The sequence below is a fragment of the Nomascus leucogenys genome, chromosome 15 (genome assembly GCF_006542625.1).
Source record: "Nomascus leucogenys isolate Asia chromosome 15, Asia_NLE_v1, whole genome shotgun sequence".
NCBI lineage: Eukaryota > Metazoa > Chordata > Mammalia > Primates > Hylobatidae > Nomascus > Nomascus leucogenys.
This window is the reverse complement of record NC_044395.1, coordinates 95743341-95760234: the sequence shown is the minus strand read 5'-3', so window position 1 is coordinate 95760234 and position 16894 is coordinate 95743341. Positions and strand designations below refer to the sequence as shown.

Here is a 16894-nt window from a genome sequence, read left to right as displayed (position 1 = left end):
ACAGATGAAAAAAGAAAATGAGAGGGAAAAAATCCTGCCCAGAAAGGGATGTTTTTTTTTTTTTTTTACTTATGAGAAAGAACACTCAGTTGCACTTGGCGCCTGAATGAAGTTGGGCTAATGAGTTCACCATTGTAAAACAGTGAAATTCTCCCAAACATACTAATTAAGGTACTTTTTGTCTTTTCTGTTGGTTTTCGCTTTGAAGGTGCTATGAAAATGGCACGCTGAAAAACTGAGGGGCCAAGTTTGGAAGAAATGACATAATCTCTACTTGGCAATCGGCCTTGCACTTGAATGACCTGGTGTGGAGACTAGTCTCCGAATTTTCTGATGGCCCACATGCCTGGGCTGCAGTGCGTAGTCATGCAGTTTAATGGCTCCCCATGGATCTGTGCGGTGCACAACCTATGTAGTCGTAAACAGTGGCCTGATGTATTCTAACAAAAATATAAATGAGCGTAGACACCTAAGAGATGTGTGCTGGTTTATAAATTATATACAGTTTCTATTGTCAATCCACCTGGATTATATATTGATGAAACTTGATTTCTTTTTTTAAACATAAAAATAGAAATGAATAGCAGTTATAACAAATTTCATCTATGCTCCCATGGGTGGTTTCAAATATTCCTTTCCCTACTTTGGAGACATTGGCCTGGGGAGAATTCACATGGGTCTTCTTTCTCATTCGGGCGGGGCAACGCATTTATAGGGCAAGGTTGCCTCTTAGCAGTAGAGTACGTAAGAGTCTTAACACTCCCTGGGCCGGGTGCGGTGGCTCACGCCTGGAATCCCAGCACTTTGGGAGGCCGAGGCGGGTGGATCATGAAGTCAGGAGATCGAGACCATCCTGGCTAACAGTGAAACCCCGTCTCTACTAAAAATACAAAAAATTAGCCGGGCGTAGTGGCGGGCGCCTGTATTCCCAGCTACTCAGGAGGCTGAGGCAGGAGAATGGCGTGAACCTGGGAGGCGGAGCTTGCAGTGAGCCGAGATCGCGCCACTGCACTCCAGCCTGGGTGACAGAGCAAGACTCCGTCTCGAAAAAAAAAAAAAAAACAAGAGTCTTACCACTCCCTGCCAGGACCTAGCCTCACCTGCTGGTTTTCCATTTCAGAGTACACAGTGATTAATGAAGCCTGCCCTGGAGCAGAGTGGAATATCATGTGTCGAGAGTGCTGTGAATATGATCAGATTGAGTGCGTCTGCCCCGGAAAGAAGGAAGTCGTGGGTTATACCATCCCTTGCTGCAGGAATGAGGAGAATGAGTGTGACTCCTGCCTGATCCACCCAGGTGAGTGGAATGGGAGACTTCAAGTTGCCTTCATGTTGTCGGAGGTAATGAACAGGAACAGGCTAAACGCCTGAATTCTAGCAGGCAGCCATCAGGAGGCTGTGGTGCCATGATTATGAAAAGTGACACAATTCAGCCCATTCTAACTAAAGGCACAGGAATAAAAGGAGTCAGTACTCTTTTCAGTGTTAAACTTGTAAAACTTTGAATTCACTCACTCATTCATTTAACAAGCTGACTGAGCAGCTTTGTGTACCATGTCAGGTACTGGGAATACAATGATAAAACAAAAGACACACTTCCGGCATTCCCAGAGCTTATAGCCTGGGGGGATATGGAGAACAGGCAGCTACCATATAGTGTAGTAAGTGCTATGATAGAGAAGCACGGGGTACTATGGCAACATGGATGGGAATGGGGGCAGGTGGGAGGAAAGTCAGTGAAGAATTACTAGAGAAGGTGGTGAGCATGCTGATGGGGGAAGCAGACTAAACAAGGTGAGGGGGATGGGGAGGAGAAGTCAAGCCACAGAGGATAACATGTGCCAAGGTCCTGTGGCAAGAGGAAGCATGGGTTTTGGGAGATGCAGGTAGCACAGTCCGGCAGGAGAAATGTGTATGTGATGAGAGACCTGGGTAGATGGGGAGAGGGAGGGAGAAGGAGAGGGAGAGTGAGAGGGAATTAATGAATGAGAAAAGATTAAGAAAGAGCAATCTGAAGGGAGGAACAAGAGCCAGATCCTGAAGTGCTTTGCAAACTGTGCTTCAAAGTTGAGGCTATGTACTGAAGATATTTTGGTAACATTAGAAATCTTTTAGTAAAGAAGGGAAAGCAGAGTTTTCTCTTTAGCTGCAGTATGGGGAAAGGATTGGAGGACACGCATGACTAGAGGCAGGCGAGAAATATGGGGACCTTAATAAAGGTAGAAGCTCTATGGATGGTGAGAGGTAGAGGGATTTGGGATCTGAGAGTGGAATTGACCACACATTGGGATCTATTGGGTGGGATAGGAGAGGGAAGCGATGAACAGAGTCAAGTCTGATGCTCTGGCTTCTGAGCTGGACATTTGGGAAATGGTCCTGGTGATATGAATGTGTCTTTGGATGAAATGAGACCTTCTAGTGGTTACTTCTTTGTGGTGATTATTGACCTTCCGATATCTCCCACTTGACATGTACAGTCAAAATGCTACATTTTAAAATCAATTGATATAGTTTCTTTCTGTGTTGTGTGATGTCACCTATTTGATACACAAATAGGTTTGTTGTTTTTATGTGTTTTCTATATTTGACAACACAAGCAAATGTGTATATACATACATATTTTTCCCCTTCTTACACAAAAGATAGCGTATCATAAGCATTGCTAACCATCTTGCTTTTTTCTCTTATTATTTTTTGAGGCAGGGTCTCACTCTGTTGCCCAGGCTGGAGTGCAGTGGCTCAATCATGGCTCACTGCAGCCTCTGCCTCCTAGGCTCAGATAATCCTCCCACCTCAGCCTCCTGAGTAGCTGGGACTACAGCATGTGCCACCAGGCCTGAGTAATTTTTGTATTTTTTGTAGAGATGGAGTTTCCCCATGTTGCCCAGACTTGTCTCGAACTCCTGTGCTCAAGCGATCTGCCTGCCTCAGCCTCCCTAAGTGCTGGGATTACAGGCATGAACCCTGGTGACTAGCCTTGCTTTTATCTCTTAACAATATATGCTGGAGGTCACTCTCCGTCAGTATGAAACCATGTTCTTCATTTGTTTGTATGGTTGCATGTAACTGCATTGTGTGGATTACCACAGTTTATGAATATATTCCATCCTTTTGCTGTTAACAATACTACAGTGATTGCCCTTAGGCATACATCATTTAGTATTTTTGCGGTATATCTTCAAGGTAGATTCCTAGGAGAGGGATCGCTGGGTCAAAGGGGGATACTTATGTCACTTCCCAGCCTTGCTTTGCCATGTTTTCTCCATACTTTTGGCATTTTTCCCCGCAGTGTGTGAGAGTACTGTTTTCCCTAAGCCTTGCAGCAGAATGTGTCATTTTGGATGTTTGCCGGTCTCATAGGTGGGATCTCAGATGGCTTCAGTTTACATTTCTATCATTATGATAGACAATGATCTCTCTGCTGGTGATAGTGGAGCAGGAGGATCAGGGCCCAGGGGCACCAACGGCAGGGATGTCAATGGTGACTTCTAGTAGCATCTGGTGGCACACCAGGGTCCTCATTGGGCCTGTGTGGCTTCCTGTAGTTCTAGGCTGTATAGCTCTGCATTTGGTCCCCTGGCCCTTCTAGCAACTTTGTGAACTCTCTAGTGTCTTTTTTTCCTTTTTAATTGATACATAGTATTTGTACATGTTTATGGGGTACATGTGATATCTTGTTACTTGCATAGAATGTGTAATGATCAAGTCAGAGTATTTAGGGTATCCATCACCCTGGGTATTTGTTATTTCTATATTTAGTGTCTTTTTAGCGTAGCCTTGTTCATCTTAATCACCAGGCTAGTGTCTGTGGCTTACATCTAAGCACTCTGATGTGACTATGCTAAGAAAGAGAGTTGGCCAGGGCTGTTGATATGGTTTGGCTCTGTGTCCGCCCCCCACCCCCTAACCTCATCTTGAATTGTAGTACTCCCCACAGGTCGTGGAAGGGATCTGGTGGGAGGTAATTGAATCATGGGAGCAGGTCTTTCCCATGCTATTCTTGTGATAGAGAATAAGTTTCATGAGATCTGATGGTTTTATAAATGGGAGTTCCCCTGCAGACATTCTCTTGCTTGCCACCATGTAAGACATGATTTTGCTCCTCATTTGCCTTCCACCATGATTGTGAGGCCTCCCCAGCCATGTGGAACGGTGAGTCAATTAAACCTCTTTCCTTTACAAATTAACCAGTCACAGGTATGTCTTTATTAGCAGTGTGAGAACAGACTAAGACAGCTGCTGGGGGCAGACTCAGTCCATTTGCCTCCTCAGCAGTGATGAGATAGGGAGTTAAAGAGGGGGAATTGGCATGCGAGTGAAGATAGTCTTTGGAAGGCACAGTGACCCTGCAGGGACCCATTTATGGGTCACAAGACTACTGGAATTTGACAAATCATACAGTCATATCTCAATATCCACGAGGGACTGTTTCCACAACCCTTGCAGATACCAAAATCCACAAATGCTCAAGTCCCTCAGTTGGCCCTATGGAACTCCAGGACTCTGCATCCTGTGAATACTGTATTTTTTTAGCCATGGTTGGTTGAATCCATGCATGTCAAACCTGTGAATATGGAGGGCCAACTGTATTAGCCACTCATCTTCTCTGATAGAAGGGGACACTGGAAGAAGGGAAGCAAAATCAGGATGGTGTGGAAAGAGAGGACTATGAGTCCCTCTCTTATAGTAATCACGTGTATACTCTACAGCCCAAGGAAAACCTAATTTCAGCTGAAAGCAAAGAAGTATACTATCGGTTCAAAGAAACAATGTTTATCTCAAGAAATTCAGAAGCTTGGATTAGCCATTCCTTCCTTCCTTCATTCATTCACTCAAATAATATTTATTGAACACTTACTCTGTGCAAGCCACTGTATGGTGCTGTGGATACAATGGTGGACAACATGCAGTCCTTGACTTAAGTCAATTATAGGAAAACACATAATAGGCTGTTAAAATTGAGCATGCTATATGCAGTGGCAAGGATAAGAGTTCATATTTTGTATTATAGATACTATGTGCAGGCACTTTACTTGTGTTAATTTAATTAAAAATTAAAACAGTCTGAAGAGGAGATATGATGTTTAATCCCAGGATTAGGCCATTTTCACATTGCTATAAAGAAATACCTGAGACTGGATAATTTATAAGAAAAGAGGTTTAATTGGCTTACGGTTCTGCAGGCTGTACAGATAGGATGGTGGCATCTGGGGAGGCCTCAGGCAGCTTTTACTCATCAGGGAAGGTAAAGCATGAGTGAAAGTAGGAGCACAAAAGAAGAGGGAGGTGCCACACAGTTTTAAATAAGATCTCAAGAGAACTCACTCACTATCACAAGTACAGTACCAAGGGGATGGTGCTAAACCATTCATGAGAAATCCACTCCCATGGGCCGGGTGCGGTGGCTCACGCCTGTAATTCCAGCACTTTGGGAGGCCGATGTGAGCGGATCATGAGGTCAAGAGATCGAGACTATCCTGGCCAACATGATGAAACCCTGTCTTTACTAAAAATACAGAAATTAGCTGGGCGTGGTGGCACGCACCTGTAGTTCCAGCTACTCAGTAGGCTGAGGCAGGAGAATCACTTGAACCCGGGAGGCGGAGGTTGCAGTGAGCTGAGATTGCGCCACTGCACTCCAGACTGGGTGACAGAGCGAGACTCTGTATAAAAAAAAAACACCACTCCCATGACCCAATCACCTCCCACCAGGCCCCACCTCCAACATTGGGGATTACATTTCAACATGAGCTTTGGGTGGGGACACAGATCCTAATCATATCACCCAGTTTGACAAATGAGGACGCTGAGTCACAGAAAGCTTAAACAATTTGCCCAAGGATACACAGCTGCACAATGGCAGAGCCAGAACTTAGTTCTCTATTTTGTTAAGTGGGATTGAATCATTTGTACTTTTTCTCGTGACCCCCCTCTCCCTCAAGAGGCCATCTTTTTAAACTGGTCCTTGTTGGAGAATCACACAAACCCCTCTGGTGTGGCCTGCTGGTTGGGGGGAGCCCGACGCATTCCAGGGTGAGCCTATTGTTAGACAGGAGAGTTGTTTCCAATGGCATACTTTCATTACGGAAGTATATGACAGGAAGATATTTACTGTCTATTATGAAATTCAAAAGTAAGTTATAAAAACAATGTACCATAAGTAATATAAGTCTAATTTAAAACATGTATGTGTATATAGGCAGAGAAAGACTGTTGGCAATAGCTTGGGTGATGGGGTTTTAGATATTTTTTATTTAATTCTTTTGGCTGGTCTAAATTTTCTAAAAATTCCACAATAAACATGTAACATTTATACAAAAGACGCTATATTGATAGATTCTTCCTTTTCCTGCAGGCAATTTCATGTTACTTGAAAACACCAGCCACTACCTGGGATACTCGTTGAGACCACCCTTCTAAACTCCCCAGTCTGAATTCTGGTGTCTCTAGCAGTTTCCTTGAGATGAGAGATTCTTCCTCTGGGCTCTGACACCTTTCTAGGCCCAGATGCTCTTAGTTGAGACAGGGCCCTGAGAAGATGCAGTTGCGCTCCCATGCAGCTGATCAGAACCCGCAAGTGCTTTGGCCTAACACTCCTCTTCTTGGGAATGTTCCAGGTTGTACCATCTTTGAAAACTGCAAGAGCTGCCGAAATGGCTCATGGGGGGGTACCTTGGATGACTTCTATGTGAAGGGGTTCTACTGTGCAGAGTGCCGAGCAGGCTGGTACGGAGGAGACTGCATGCGTAAGTAGAACTTGACCTAGCTCCATCTCTAGTGCACAGTGTCTTAAAGTCTCAGCTTACAATGGACCAAAATTTATCTCCTTGGAATCTGAGTTTTGGAAAGCCTGCAGCCAGAGGGCTTTCTAGGTAAAACTATAAGAACAAAGATGGGTTTCCATCTGCAAGGTGTGGATTGTGAACATTTGTTTGAATTCTTGGCCTCAGGAGGTTTATGTCTACTCTTCAATCTCCTCTTTCTAAGTGAGGCCAAGGCTTTCTGCTCTATGCATTCCAGAAGCAATTGCATGGTAGCCTTGGTCGGCAAACAGTGAATAAGTCTTCAGAAATGTTGTCTGTAGTGCACTGTACATATGAATTTCTGTTGGCAAACTTCTTGAATCCTGAATTAAATTCCTGGAACCCACAGCAAATTGCTAGCATGCCTTTTGTCCGAGGAAAGATATTCTTTCTGGGATCTGCTTGATCTGAAAGAATTACTTAGTTTTTATTAGAGTTCTGTGAGTTTCAACAGTTCTTTGAAAATGGAGTGGAAATCTAATCTCTCATTCAGTCCAAGATTCCCCTCTGCAGTGCCCTGATTGATGAATGTCCCTCTGAGAGTCTGTATCTCAAGCAATGTACAAATTGCTTTTATTTCACTAACTTATTCCATATGCTTCCAACTTGAATCAGAAGCAGTTAGAATGGTCTTACAGTCTAATTTTACTCCTATGAATGCTATTTCCAGTTTACAGAGATGGAGGATGGAGTGTGGTTGGTATCTTTGACTGATAAAATCTGTACTGAAATACCATCAGTTTCAAGACTCTGTGGCTAAGGATGAGTATATGGTCTGCAGCTGAGAAGCTCAACTATACCAGGAGGAGAAGGGGCTTGTTGGCACTTCCAGGTGAACTGGGGAGTTCAGTTATCCATAATACAGATACTTTTTAAGTGTTGGTCTTGGGTGCTGATTTAAAACTTCGATGCCATTTTAGGCAGTTTCTAGTAAATTTAATTCAGTACCTGGCAGATTATGTTCCAGGTAGGTTAGCTGCAAGATTTAACCCTGGTCTTCTTTGGCAGCTGTTCTATGGAGACTGTATTGCATAATGAGCAGAATACAAGCTCTGGAATGAAACAGACCTGGGTTTAAATAATGTTTTTGTTTGTCACTGCCAGTATGACCTTGGACAAGTCATCTATCCTTGCTAATATCAGTGTCCTTTTATAGAAAAGGAGAATAATGCTACCTATCTCATAAGGTTGATTTGAGGATTAAGTGAAATAATGTGTGTGAAGCACTTAGTGCTCCGACAATAGTAAAAGCTCAATTAATGCAATAAATATATCACTGTTACCCTATATGCTCCTTAATTACCAAATTGTTAGGTGATTCAGAAATAAAACTACTCTTCTTCCTTTCATTTCTTTTCCTTTCTTCCGAGATGGGGTCCTACTGTGTTGCCCAGGCTGGCCTCAAATTTCTGTGCTTGAGCAATCCTCCTGATTCAACCTCTCAAGTAACGGGGACTACAGGCACATGCCACCATGCCTGACAAAACTACTTTCAATAATAGTTTGAGATAGTCATAATTAGAGCTGTAGTGCACAGCTTTAGATTTCACATTGACCTTTGGATTATGTAGGATCACTTTGGGTTTTTCCCTGCTTTAGATCATATGGAAGAGTGCTCTTTCTCTGTGCACATGAGAGGGAAAGGGGGATTTGATGGGGTTGGAGTGGTAGGCAGGAGTGTGATCACGCCTTTGATATGGTTTGGCTGTGTCCCCACCCAAATCTTACCTTGAATTGTAATAATCCCCATGTGTCAAGGGTGGGGCAAGGTGGAGATAATTGAATCATAGGGGTAGTTTCCTCCATACTGTTCTCATGGTAGTGAATAAGTCTCACGAGCTCTGATGGTTTTATAAACAGGAGTTCCCCTGCATAAGCTCTCTTGCCTGCTGCCATGTAAGATGTGCCTTTGCTTCTCCCTTGCCTTCCACCATGATTGCGAGGCCTTCCCAGCATGTGGAATTGTGAGTCCATTAAACCTCTTCCCTCTACAAATTACCCAGTCTCAGGTATGTCTTTCTTAGCAGTGTGAGAACAGATTAATACAGCCTTGTAGGTAGGTAAGCTAGGTAAGGAATTTAGATGCTGTTCCAAGTGCAGTGGGGAACCAAGGAAGAGTGGTGAAGTAGAGGATGGACCACGTGCTCTGAGAACTAGCTAACAGAACAGTTAATGACAGGGAGAGGGAGGGAAAGTTTCAGACAGGAAGTGAAGGTTGAGCTATGCCTTTGCTCATTAGTTGGCAGAACAGGAAGATATTTCAGGGAGAGGGATAGCATGGTCAGGGTGTGAAAATGCAAGGTGTGTTCAAGGAAGCATGTGACATGAGGTGTGATTATAGCAAGGTGATGGTCTTGGGGTGGCAAGCCCTGACTGTGAAGGGCATAGTGTGCCAGGGCTCAGAGCTTAGACATGGTTCTGAGATGATGGATGGTTTAATCTGGGGAGTACCATTTGACAGATAACTCTTGTAGCATAACTCCGCTGGAGTGGAGGAAGACCATATCCAAAGGTAGCCATTAGGAGTGCGGTTGCAGTGCTTCAGGGGATGAAGAAGGGAGACTAGAGTGAGAAAAGCTTAAAGGAAGAAGTGACAGGACTCGAGACTCACTGAAGGTTGGGGTAAGGAATCTCAAGAGTTTGCCTTTCAAATTCTTAGTTTGATCAACTGTCTAGAAGTTGATGCTGTTAAGTGAATAATACAAGGGAAGAGGTTTGGTGGGGGAAAGAAGGTGAGTTCCACCTGAGATAAGTTGGAATTTGGACATCTATAAGAGAGCGTGCAGACAGTAGGAAATACGTGTTTGGAGCTCAAGAGAATTTTGGAGACTTGAGATATGCATATGGCTGTTATAGATGGAAGCATGAGGTGAACAGAGCATCATGGGCAGAGGAAAAAGCAATAGATGTAAAAGGAAAGGAAGAGAAAACCAGGGAGGAGATGGGAAAAGATAGAGAGATAGGAGGAGAACCAGGAAGGAGTAGGGTTCTGGAAGCTGGAGGCAGCGTTTCAAAGGCAGAAAGGTCACATAGGATGAAGGCAGTAAAGAGGCTTTTGTATTTGATGGCGAGCATGCGATTGGTGACCTGAGCAATAGCAGTTTCATATAAAGATTTGGCGGGGCGCAGTGGCTCATACCTGAAAGCCCAGCACTTTGGGAGGCCAAGGCAGGTGGATTACTTGAGCCCAGAAGTTCGAGACCAGCCCGAGCAACATGGCGAAACCCTGTCTCTACAAACAATACAAAAATTAGCCATGCCACTGCCACTCTAGCCTGGGCAGAGTGAGACAGTTTCCGAAAAAAAAAAAAAAAAAAAAAAAAAAAAGGCAAGATTTGAAGTGTGAAAAATGGACATAAAGAATACAGACAACTTTTAAATAAGCTTAATCAAGCAAGGAAGGGGAGAATTAAGGTGATAGTTTATACGAGTAAATAAACAGCTGTGGAAAAATACCAATTTAGATGGGAAAGGCCAGGTGCAGTGGCTCATACCTGTAATCCCAGCACTTTGGGAGGCAGTCAGGTTACTTGAGGACAAGAGTTCAAGGCCAGACTGATCAACAAAACAAGATTCTGTGTCTACACAATATTAAAAAAATTCAGCCAGGCATGGTGGTGCATGCCTGTAGTTCTAGCTACTTAAGAGACTGAGAAGGGAGAATCACTTCTGCAGCCAAGAATTTTGAAGCTGCAGTGAGCTATGATTGCACCACTGCATTCCAGCCTGAGCAACAGAGCAAGACCTCATCTCTGTCTCTCTCTCAAAAAAAAAAAAAAAAAAAAAAAAAAGATGGGAAAGGGTTAAACAGGTTTTAAGCTAATGTGAGTAAACTGTCAGTAGGAGAGATTAAAGATATTAGAGTAAGACTAACTGAAGAAGTTAAGACCATGTTATCCTGAAGGAGAAGAACTTCCTATGAGATCAAGAACAAAAGTGAGAGTTAAAGGAGAGGGAGTTTCCTTTTCTGTCCTAGGCTGAGACAGGAGGAAAAGAATTATTTATAGGTAGCCTATCTTGTTTGTTAGTAATTATACGGTAGGAACTGTGCTGAGCACTTTATGTGCCATGTCTTGTTTTATCTATACGATCACCCTATGAAAATACATACTCCCACTTTATAGATAATGAAACTGGGCTCAGAGCTGTGAAGTAACTTGCCTGAGGCCATACACTTTGGGGTAAAGCCCAGGACGATTCCAGATCGCTTACTCTTGTTCTTAACCACAGTCCTAGTCTGCCTCCCGCTGGTGAGTTCCTGTTTTCTCTGGGAAGTAGGGAGTGAAATCTCTGCTGAGGATGAGTAGAAGTGAAGTTGGGGCTTGAAAGTACCAAAGGTTTGGGGCAGCCACTTGAGGAACAAGAAAAGGCACCAGCTGGTGTTAAGCTTAAAGCATGTCCAAGCAAGACGGAGGACCCAGTTGAAGCCAGAGTTCCTAGGGAGGTGATGCAGTCAGTTAGGACGTTGGCTGATGCTCTCTGGAAGTGCAGTAGCAGAAGGGAGTAAAACCAGTTGTTTTGTTGATCTAAGAATAAGCTGAGACATGACTGACCAAGGATCCCAGTTGGGAAGGACATGAAACCAGAAAGAGCCTGGTAGAGGGGGAATAGGGACAGGAGGTCTTAAGTGGAAAAGCAGGCTTGGTGGTAATAAAGTAGTGGAACACATAGGTGGAAGGGGTATTATGGTCAGAGGGTAGAGTTTCTAACTTGAAGCTTTCGGGGATGGTGGTGATAAAGTGTTCAGTTTTTTTTCTGGGTAACTAACAATCTCAAAGGACAAATATTTGCTCTTTCTCACGGGTCTGTGAGTTGGCAGGCGTTCCACTGATTTCAACTGGGCTGGCCTGGGTTGGTTGTGCTCCAGGCTGCAGGGCTCAGGCAGAAGGGACAGCAACCATCAGGGGATGCTTTTCTCAGGGTGGGTCGCAGAAGCACAAGAGGTCAAGCCAAACACACAGGTGCACATAAGGCCTCTGCGCACGTCACACTCACCCATATTCCACTGGCCAAAAGAAGTCACATGGCTAAGTTCCCAATGAGTGAAGTAGGGAAGTATATGCCATCCCAAAGGAAGAGGGGTGGATAAATATTTCTAAACAATACTCCAGTCACTCCATGTGAGTAAGCGGGTTTGTTCAGGGTGCAGGGGACAGGAGGGAAAGAATATTTGCATGCAAGAAGTCAATACAGCAAATGGTAACAAAACAAGGATAGCAGTCACCCAAATGTTATGAAACAGAAAATATTAATATTCAGAAATCCTGAGCATGTGTCTTTTTAAATAGCACCTACTGGTCAAATCTTGGGTTGCACCTTGGTGTAAAACGCTGTTTATGGACCCTCATTGGTTGGGCTGGTGATCGTGTCCATTTGAGGGTCCAGGCTTTCTCAAGGACAGCAGAACTGGCTCAGAGCAACCAGTCTATCACCTAGGCAGGCAGAACAGAGAGCTCACACCTTCATTCATTAATCTACCCATCCAGTCAAAAGATATTTCTTGAATGGATGCTTCTAGGTGCTGGATGTACAATGATAAGCCAGACAGACATGGTCTCTGACATCTTAGAGCTTGCGCTTTAGAGAGGAGATTTTTTTTAAAGTTAAAAAAATAGAGTGTGGTCAATGCTATGAGATTAAAAAAACAAACTAATGGTCAGATTCTATCCGATCTGTGTTGGTTCAGTTTTGCTTGTTCAATTACATTATGCTTGTTCTGAAAGCCTCATTCCACACAGTGTATGTTACCACTGCCATGAGCACTGATGGGGCATTTCTTACGGAGCAGAGCACTGATGGGGCATTTCTTATGGAGCACTGGGCTGGTCACCAGGGAACGCAATGATTCTGCAATGAGTTTACAATCCATCTGTGAAAACAGTGCTTGACCATAAGAAGACATCAATATGATGTTATTAGGTTCTTATCACCCTCACCTCATACTGGCACTAAACAAATGTCTAGGGAATTCATAGGAAGAAGTATTCATTTCACTCTTTGTTGAATGCCTGCCTGGTGCTGAGCACTATGCCGCCCGCCTATGTTAAGGGTGGCCTGTGCATTGCTGGCTGGAGCCCCATGGCAGTGCAAGCATTTTCCCACTAGATGGCGCCCAAGCGATCCTTTCAGACAACGTTATCCTGAAGGCGCTTCTTTGCGCGTGTCTCTGAAGAGCCTGGGCATTTTTTTTCCTGAGTACCGTACAGAGCCGTAGAAGGAGGGAGGAGTGGCGGGCAAGTGCCAGAAGGATCAGAGCTGTTTTATATGTGAGTTAGAGAGCATCTGGCACTGAACAGATGCAGTAGCACCTTTGTTTGCTCACTGTCCTTGACAATGTTTGTATTACTAACCTAATTAATGACAACCTTAAAATTCATTATGGAATTGATTCATGTATAACCATTGGCAGGTTGTATTATCCAGGAGGATGGGCAAACGGCCTGAGGCTATTGAGCCCAGGAGAGAACTCATTCACATCTTTCTGCCCAGGAAAGGTTGGTTTAGTAATCTCAGAATATCCAGACTAGGAGCTACTGGCACTTTATTGCCATTAAAAAAAAGAGCTGTTCTTTCTACCTTTCTCTACTTTTTAATGTAAAAACTTCAATTCTACAGAGAGTTGAAAGAATAGTATACATCCATAAGCTCTTCCAGGATTCCCCACTTTTATCATTCTCCAACATCTGACTCTCTCTCTCTCTTTTTCTGCACTATGAGACTCACGAATTTTAATTTTTTTCTGTTTCATAGTGTTATCATAATTTTTCTTTTGATGCTTAGATTGTCTCAGATTTGACCCTTTAAGCTGGCTGCACCTCATTGCTCCTTGAGCACTTACTTGCATTCTGCCCCTGACCCTCAAATGTTTTAAGTTCACCTTGATTTTCTATGCCCAGGTCTTGAAACAAGCTATTTCTGCCTGCATCCTGGTTTCTTATAGTGGGAAATTGTATTTAGGAACTGCGATTTGGGTGCTGGCTATTAGAGGTGCTGATATCCAAAGTCGAAACCAAGGCTTCCTCTTAGGGTTTCTTAAACTCAAAAGTTGAGTTCTGAAGTGGAACCCCTCTACTGACTTCCACTGCTGACCACCGGACTGGTGTTGGTTTAGCTTGGCCCTAGGCTGAGTTCCTTGGCTATCAAAAAAGATGAGCAGCAGGAGGGCCCAAAGGCGACCCAGAATGCCACACTTCTAGCTGGCATGGCAGTGATCCCAGCCTTTCAGTCCCTGAAGGATACTGGGCATCTAAGGAGGTTAGGAAAGCAACCCAGATGAGGGGATTTATGGGGAGAGATTATAGGTCCTTAATACATTTATCTTCTTAGTCATATTTTGGACAGAGGCAGAGAAACAGAGGAACTGGCCATAAGCCATGCGCAAAAATGTTTGTAGGGCGAGTTATCAGAGAGGAAGAGGATTTGTGCAGGCTGGTTCCTGAGCCATAAGCAGGAATGATTAAGAGCAAACTTAAGGGGAGTGGGGAGAAGGCTTACAAAGCTGTATGTTACTGACTTTCGGGGCTGCCCTCCAGGGGAGCTGCGGAATCGCATAGGGTGGAGTCACTGAAAGCTGCCTCATCTCGCTCCAGCCTTTTGTGTCCTGATGCTCCCAGAAAAAGAACAATGCCCAGGTCGATTCAAACTGGGGATGGTATTAGGTGGCAGTTAGCAGCCTGGGCTTGGATTTTAATCTCTGTTCCTTTCCTGGCTTTGGGCAAAGTTACCCAATCTTTGTGAATCTCAGTTTCCTTATTGACAAAATTGGGATCCTCATAGTGGCCTTGAGAGTTTTTGTGAAGATTAAGTGAAGAACTGTCTATAAATCCCTTAATATGGAGTCTGGTATATAGTAAGAGCTCAATAAATGGTGGATGGAGTCTGGTATATAGTAAGTGCTCAATAAATGGTGGATGCTATTCTTATAATCCAGAGCCATGAAATGAGCTCTATTTGTTACTTGTTGTTTTGGGTGGCAGAGGAAGAAATCAATATAGGGCCAGAGAAGGAAGATAATAAAAGAGAAGCCTTTAAGGTTAAAGAATATACACTGGACACAAGGAGGTAGTCTTCACCAGACAAAGTATTGTATGGCAAATAGTATTTTATATTTTACGTGCTGAAGCTCTTTGACCACAGAGAATTAATGTTGAAATCTTTGTAGAGGATTTTATGTTGTTAAAGAACTCATCAATCATAGCTCAGCTTCTGGTGAAGGTATAGAAGGATGTGAAAGACCTTCCCTCCTGCTCAAACAGTAAGAAATCACTAGATTAAACCAAAGAAAATAACAATTTTCATTAAAACCATAATATGTCTGTGAAGATGAAATCTAAAAGAATTTAAACTCCAGAGGGGTGAATTCTTCTAGAATGAGCAAGAGATTCGGGATGCTTCATACTTGAAGGCAGCTGCTGAGGTTGGGGGCAGGGCAAGTGCAGGAAGGGGCCTACCAGAGAAGGAGGAGAGGAAGCCAGGAAAACTTTTGAATCTATGGGCTGACCAGTTGAACTTAAATCTAGAGGAGACCCCAAGGCAAAGACAATCCTCTCCACCAAGTATTTTATTAAATGGAATTTGGCTGTGCAAGCAGAGGCTGGAATGAGGCTACGAAGCAGGAGATCTTGGGATGTTGTCATCTTGCAGCTTCATAAGCTTGTGGTCTCAAAGTCTCACAGTCTCATGGGCTCACAGCTTCCCAGTCTTGTAGTCACGGGAGTGCAGGAAGCTGGGGGAGGGAGGAGATGAAAATCAAAGACAGATTTCCTTAGGTTTACGGGGTTTGAATTTCAAGGCTCTTCTGGTGAGGTTATAGCTTCAGTCCTACCCCAAATCAGCTTAATCCTTGATTGGGTCAAACTGATTCATCCCTGATCAGTTCTTCTACCAGCCTAATAGAGGAGAGGGCGTTTCCAATCAAAGGGAAACAATAGATCTTCTGTTGTGAACAAGCAAGAAAATAAGATCTACATTCAAGAGAACAACCAGTCAAAAGAAATACAGCATGGGTGATGAAATAGAAATTTTCAAACAAGAAACTTTTACATAACTTTAAAATAAATGCACTAGAAGATTGACAGGAAAAGATGACTATAATGGATGAAGACATGAAAAATCCACAAAATCAATGAGCAAAAATCACAAACATTCCTATACACCAACAATAGACAAGCAGAGAGCCACATCATGAATGAACTCCCATTCACAATTGCTATAAAGAGAACAAAACACCTAAGAATACAGATAACAAGGGACGTTAACTACCTCTTCAAGGAGAACTACAAACCACTGCTCAAGGAAATAAGAGAGGACATAAACACATGGAAAAACATTCCATCCTCATGGATAGGAAGAATCAATATTGTGAAAATGGCCATACTGCCCAAAGTATTTACAGATTCAATGTTATTCCCATCAAACTACCATTGACATTCTTCACAGAATTAGAAAAAAATTACTTTAAATGCCATATGGAACCAAAAAAGAACTCATATAGCCAAAACAATCCTAAGCAAAAAGAACAAAGCTGGAGGCATAACACTACCTTACTTCAAACTATACTACAAGGCTACAGTAATCAAAATAGCATGGTACTGGTGCCAAAACAGACATATAGACTAACGGAACAGAACAGAGACCTCAGAAAAAACACCACACATCTACAACCATCTGATCGCCAACAAACCTGATAAAAACAAGCAATGAGGAAAGGATTCCCTGTTTAATAAATGGTGCTGGGAAAACTGGCTAGCCATATGCAGAAAACTCAAACTGGACCCCTTCCTTACACCTTATACAAAAATTAACTCAAGGTGGATTAAATACTTAAATGTAAAGTCCCAAACTATAAAAACCCTAGAAGAAAACATAGGCAACACCATTCAGGACACAGGCATGGGAAAAGACTTAATGATGAAAATGCCAAAAGCAATTGCAACAAAAGCTAAAATTGACAAATGGGACCTAATTAGACTAAAAAGCTTCTGCACAGCAAAAGAAACTATCATCAGAACAAACAAGCAACCTACAGAATGGGAGAAAATTTTTGTAATCTACCCATCTGACAACAGTCTAATATCCAGAATCTACAAGGA

General features: G+C 43.2%; 1 protein-coding gene across 5 annotated transcripts in view; it reads left to right on the top strand.

The window, feature by feature from the left end:
- PAMR1 (peptidase domain containing associated with muscle regeneration 1) overlaps positions 1-16894 on the top strand; it is a 180470-nt gene that overhangs the window by 113698 nt on the left and 49878 nt on the right. For 2 of the 5 annotated variants that reach the window (XM_030829202.1, XM_030829201.1), the window contains exons 2-3: positions 1121-1297; positions 6618-6746. In XM_030829202.1, coding sequence (XP_030685062.1) covers positions 1168-1297; positions 6618-6746 — 259 coding nt within the window. In that variant the 5' untranslated portion in view covers positions 1121-1167. Of the gene's footprint in view, positions 1-1078; positions 1298-6617; positions 6747-13028; positions 13070-16894 lie in introns of those variants that run through there. The other 3 variants (XM_030829205.1, XM_030829206.1, XM_030829203.1) reach the window with 3 other exon arrangements.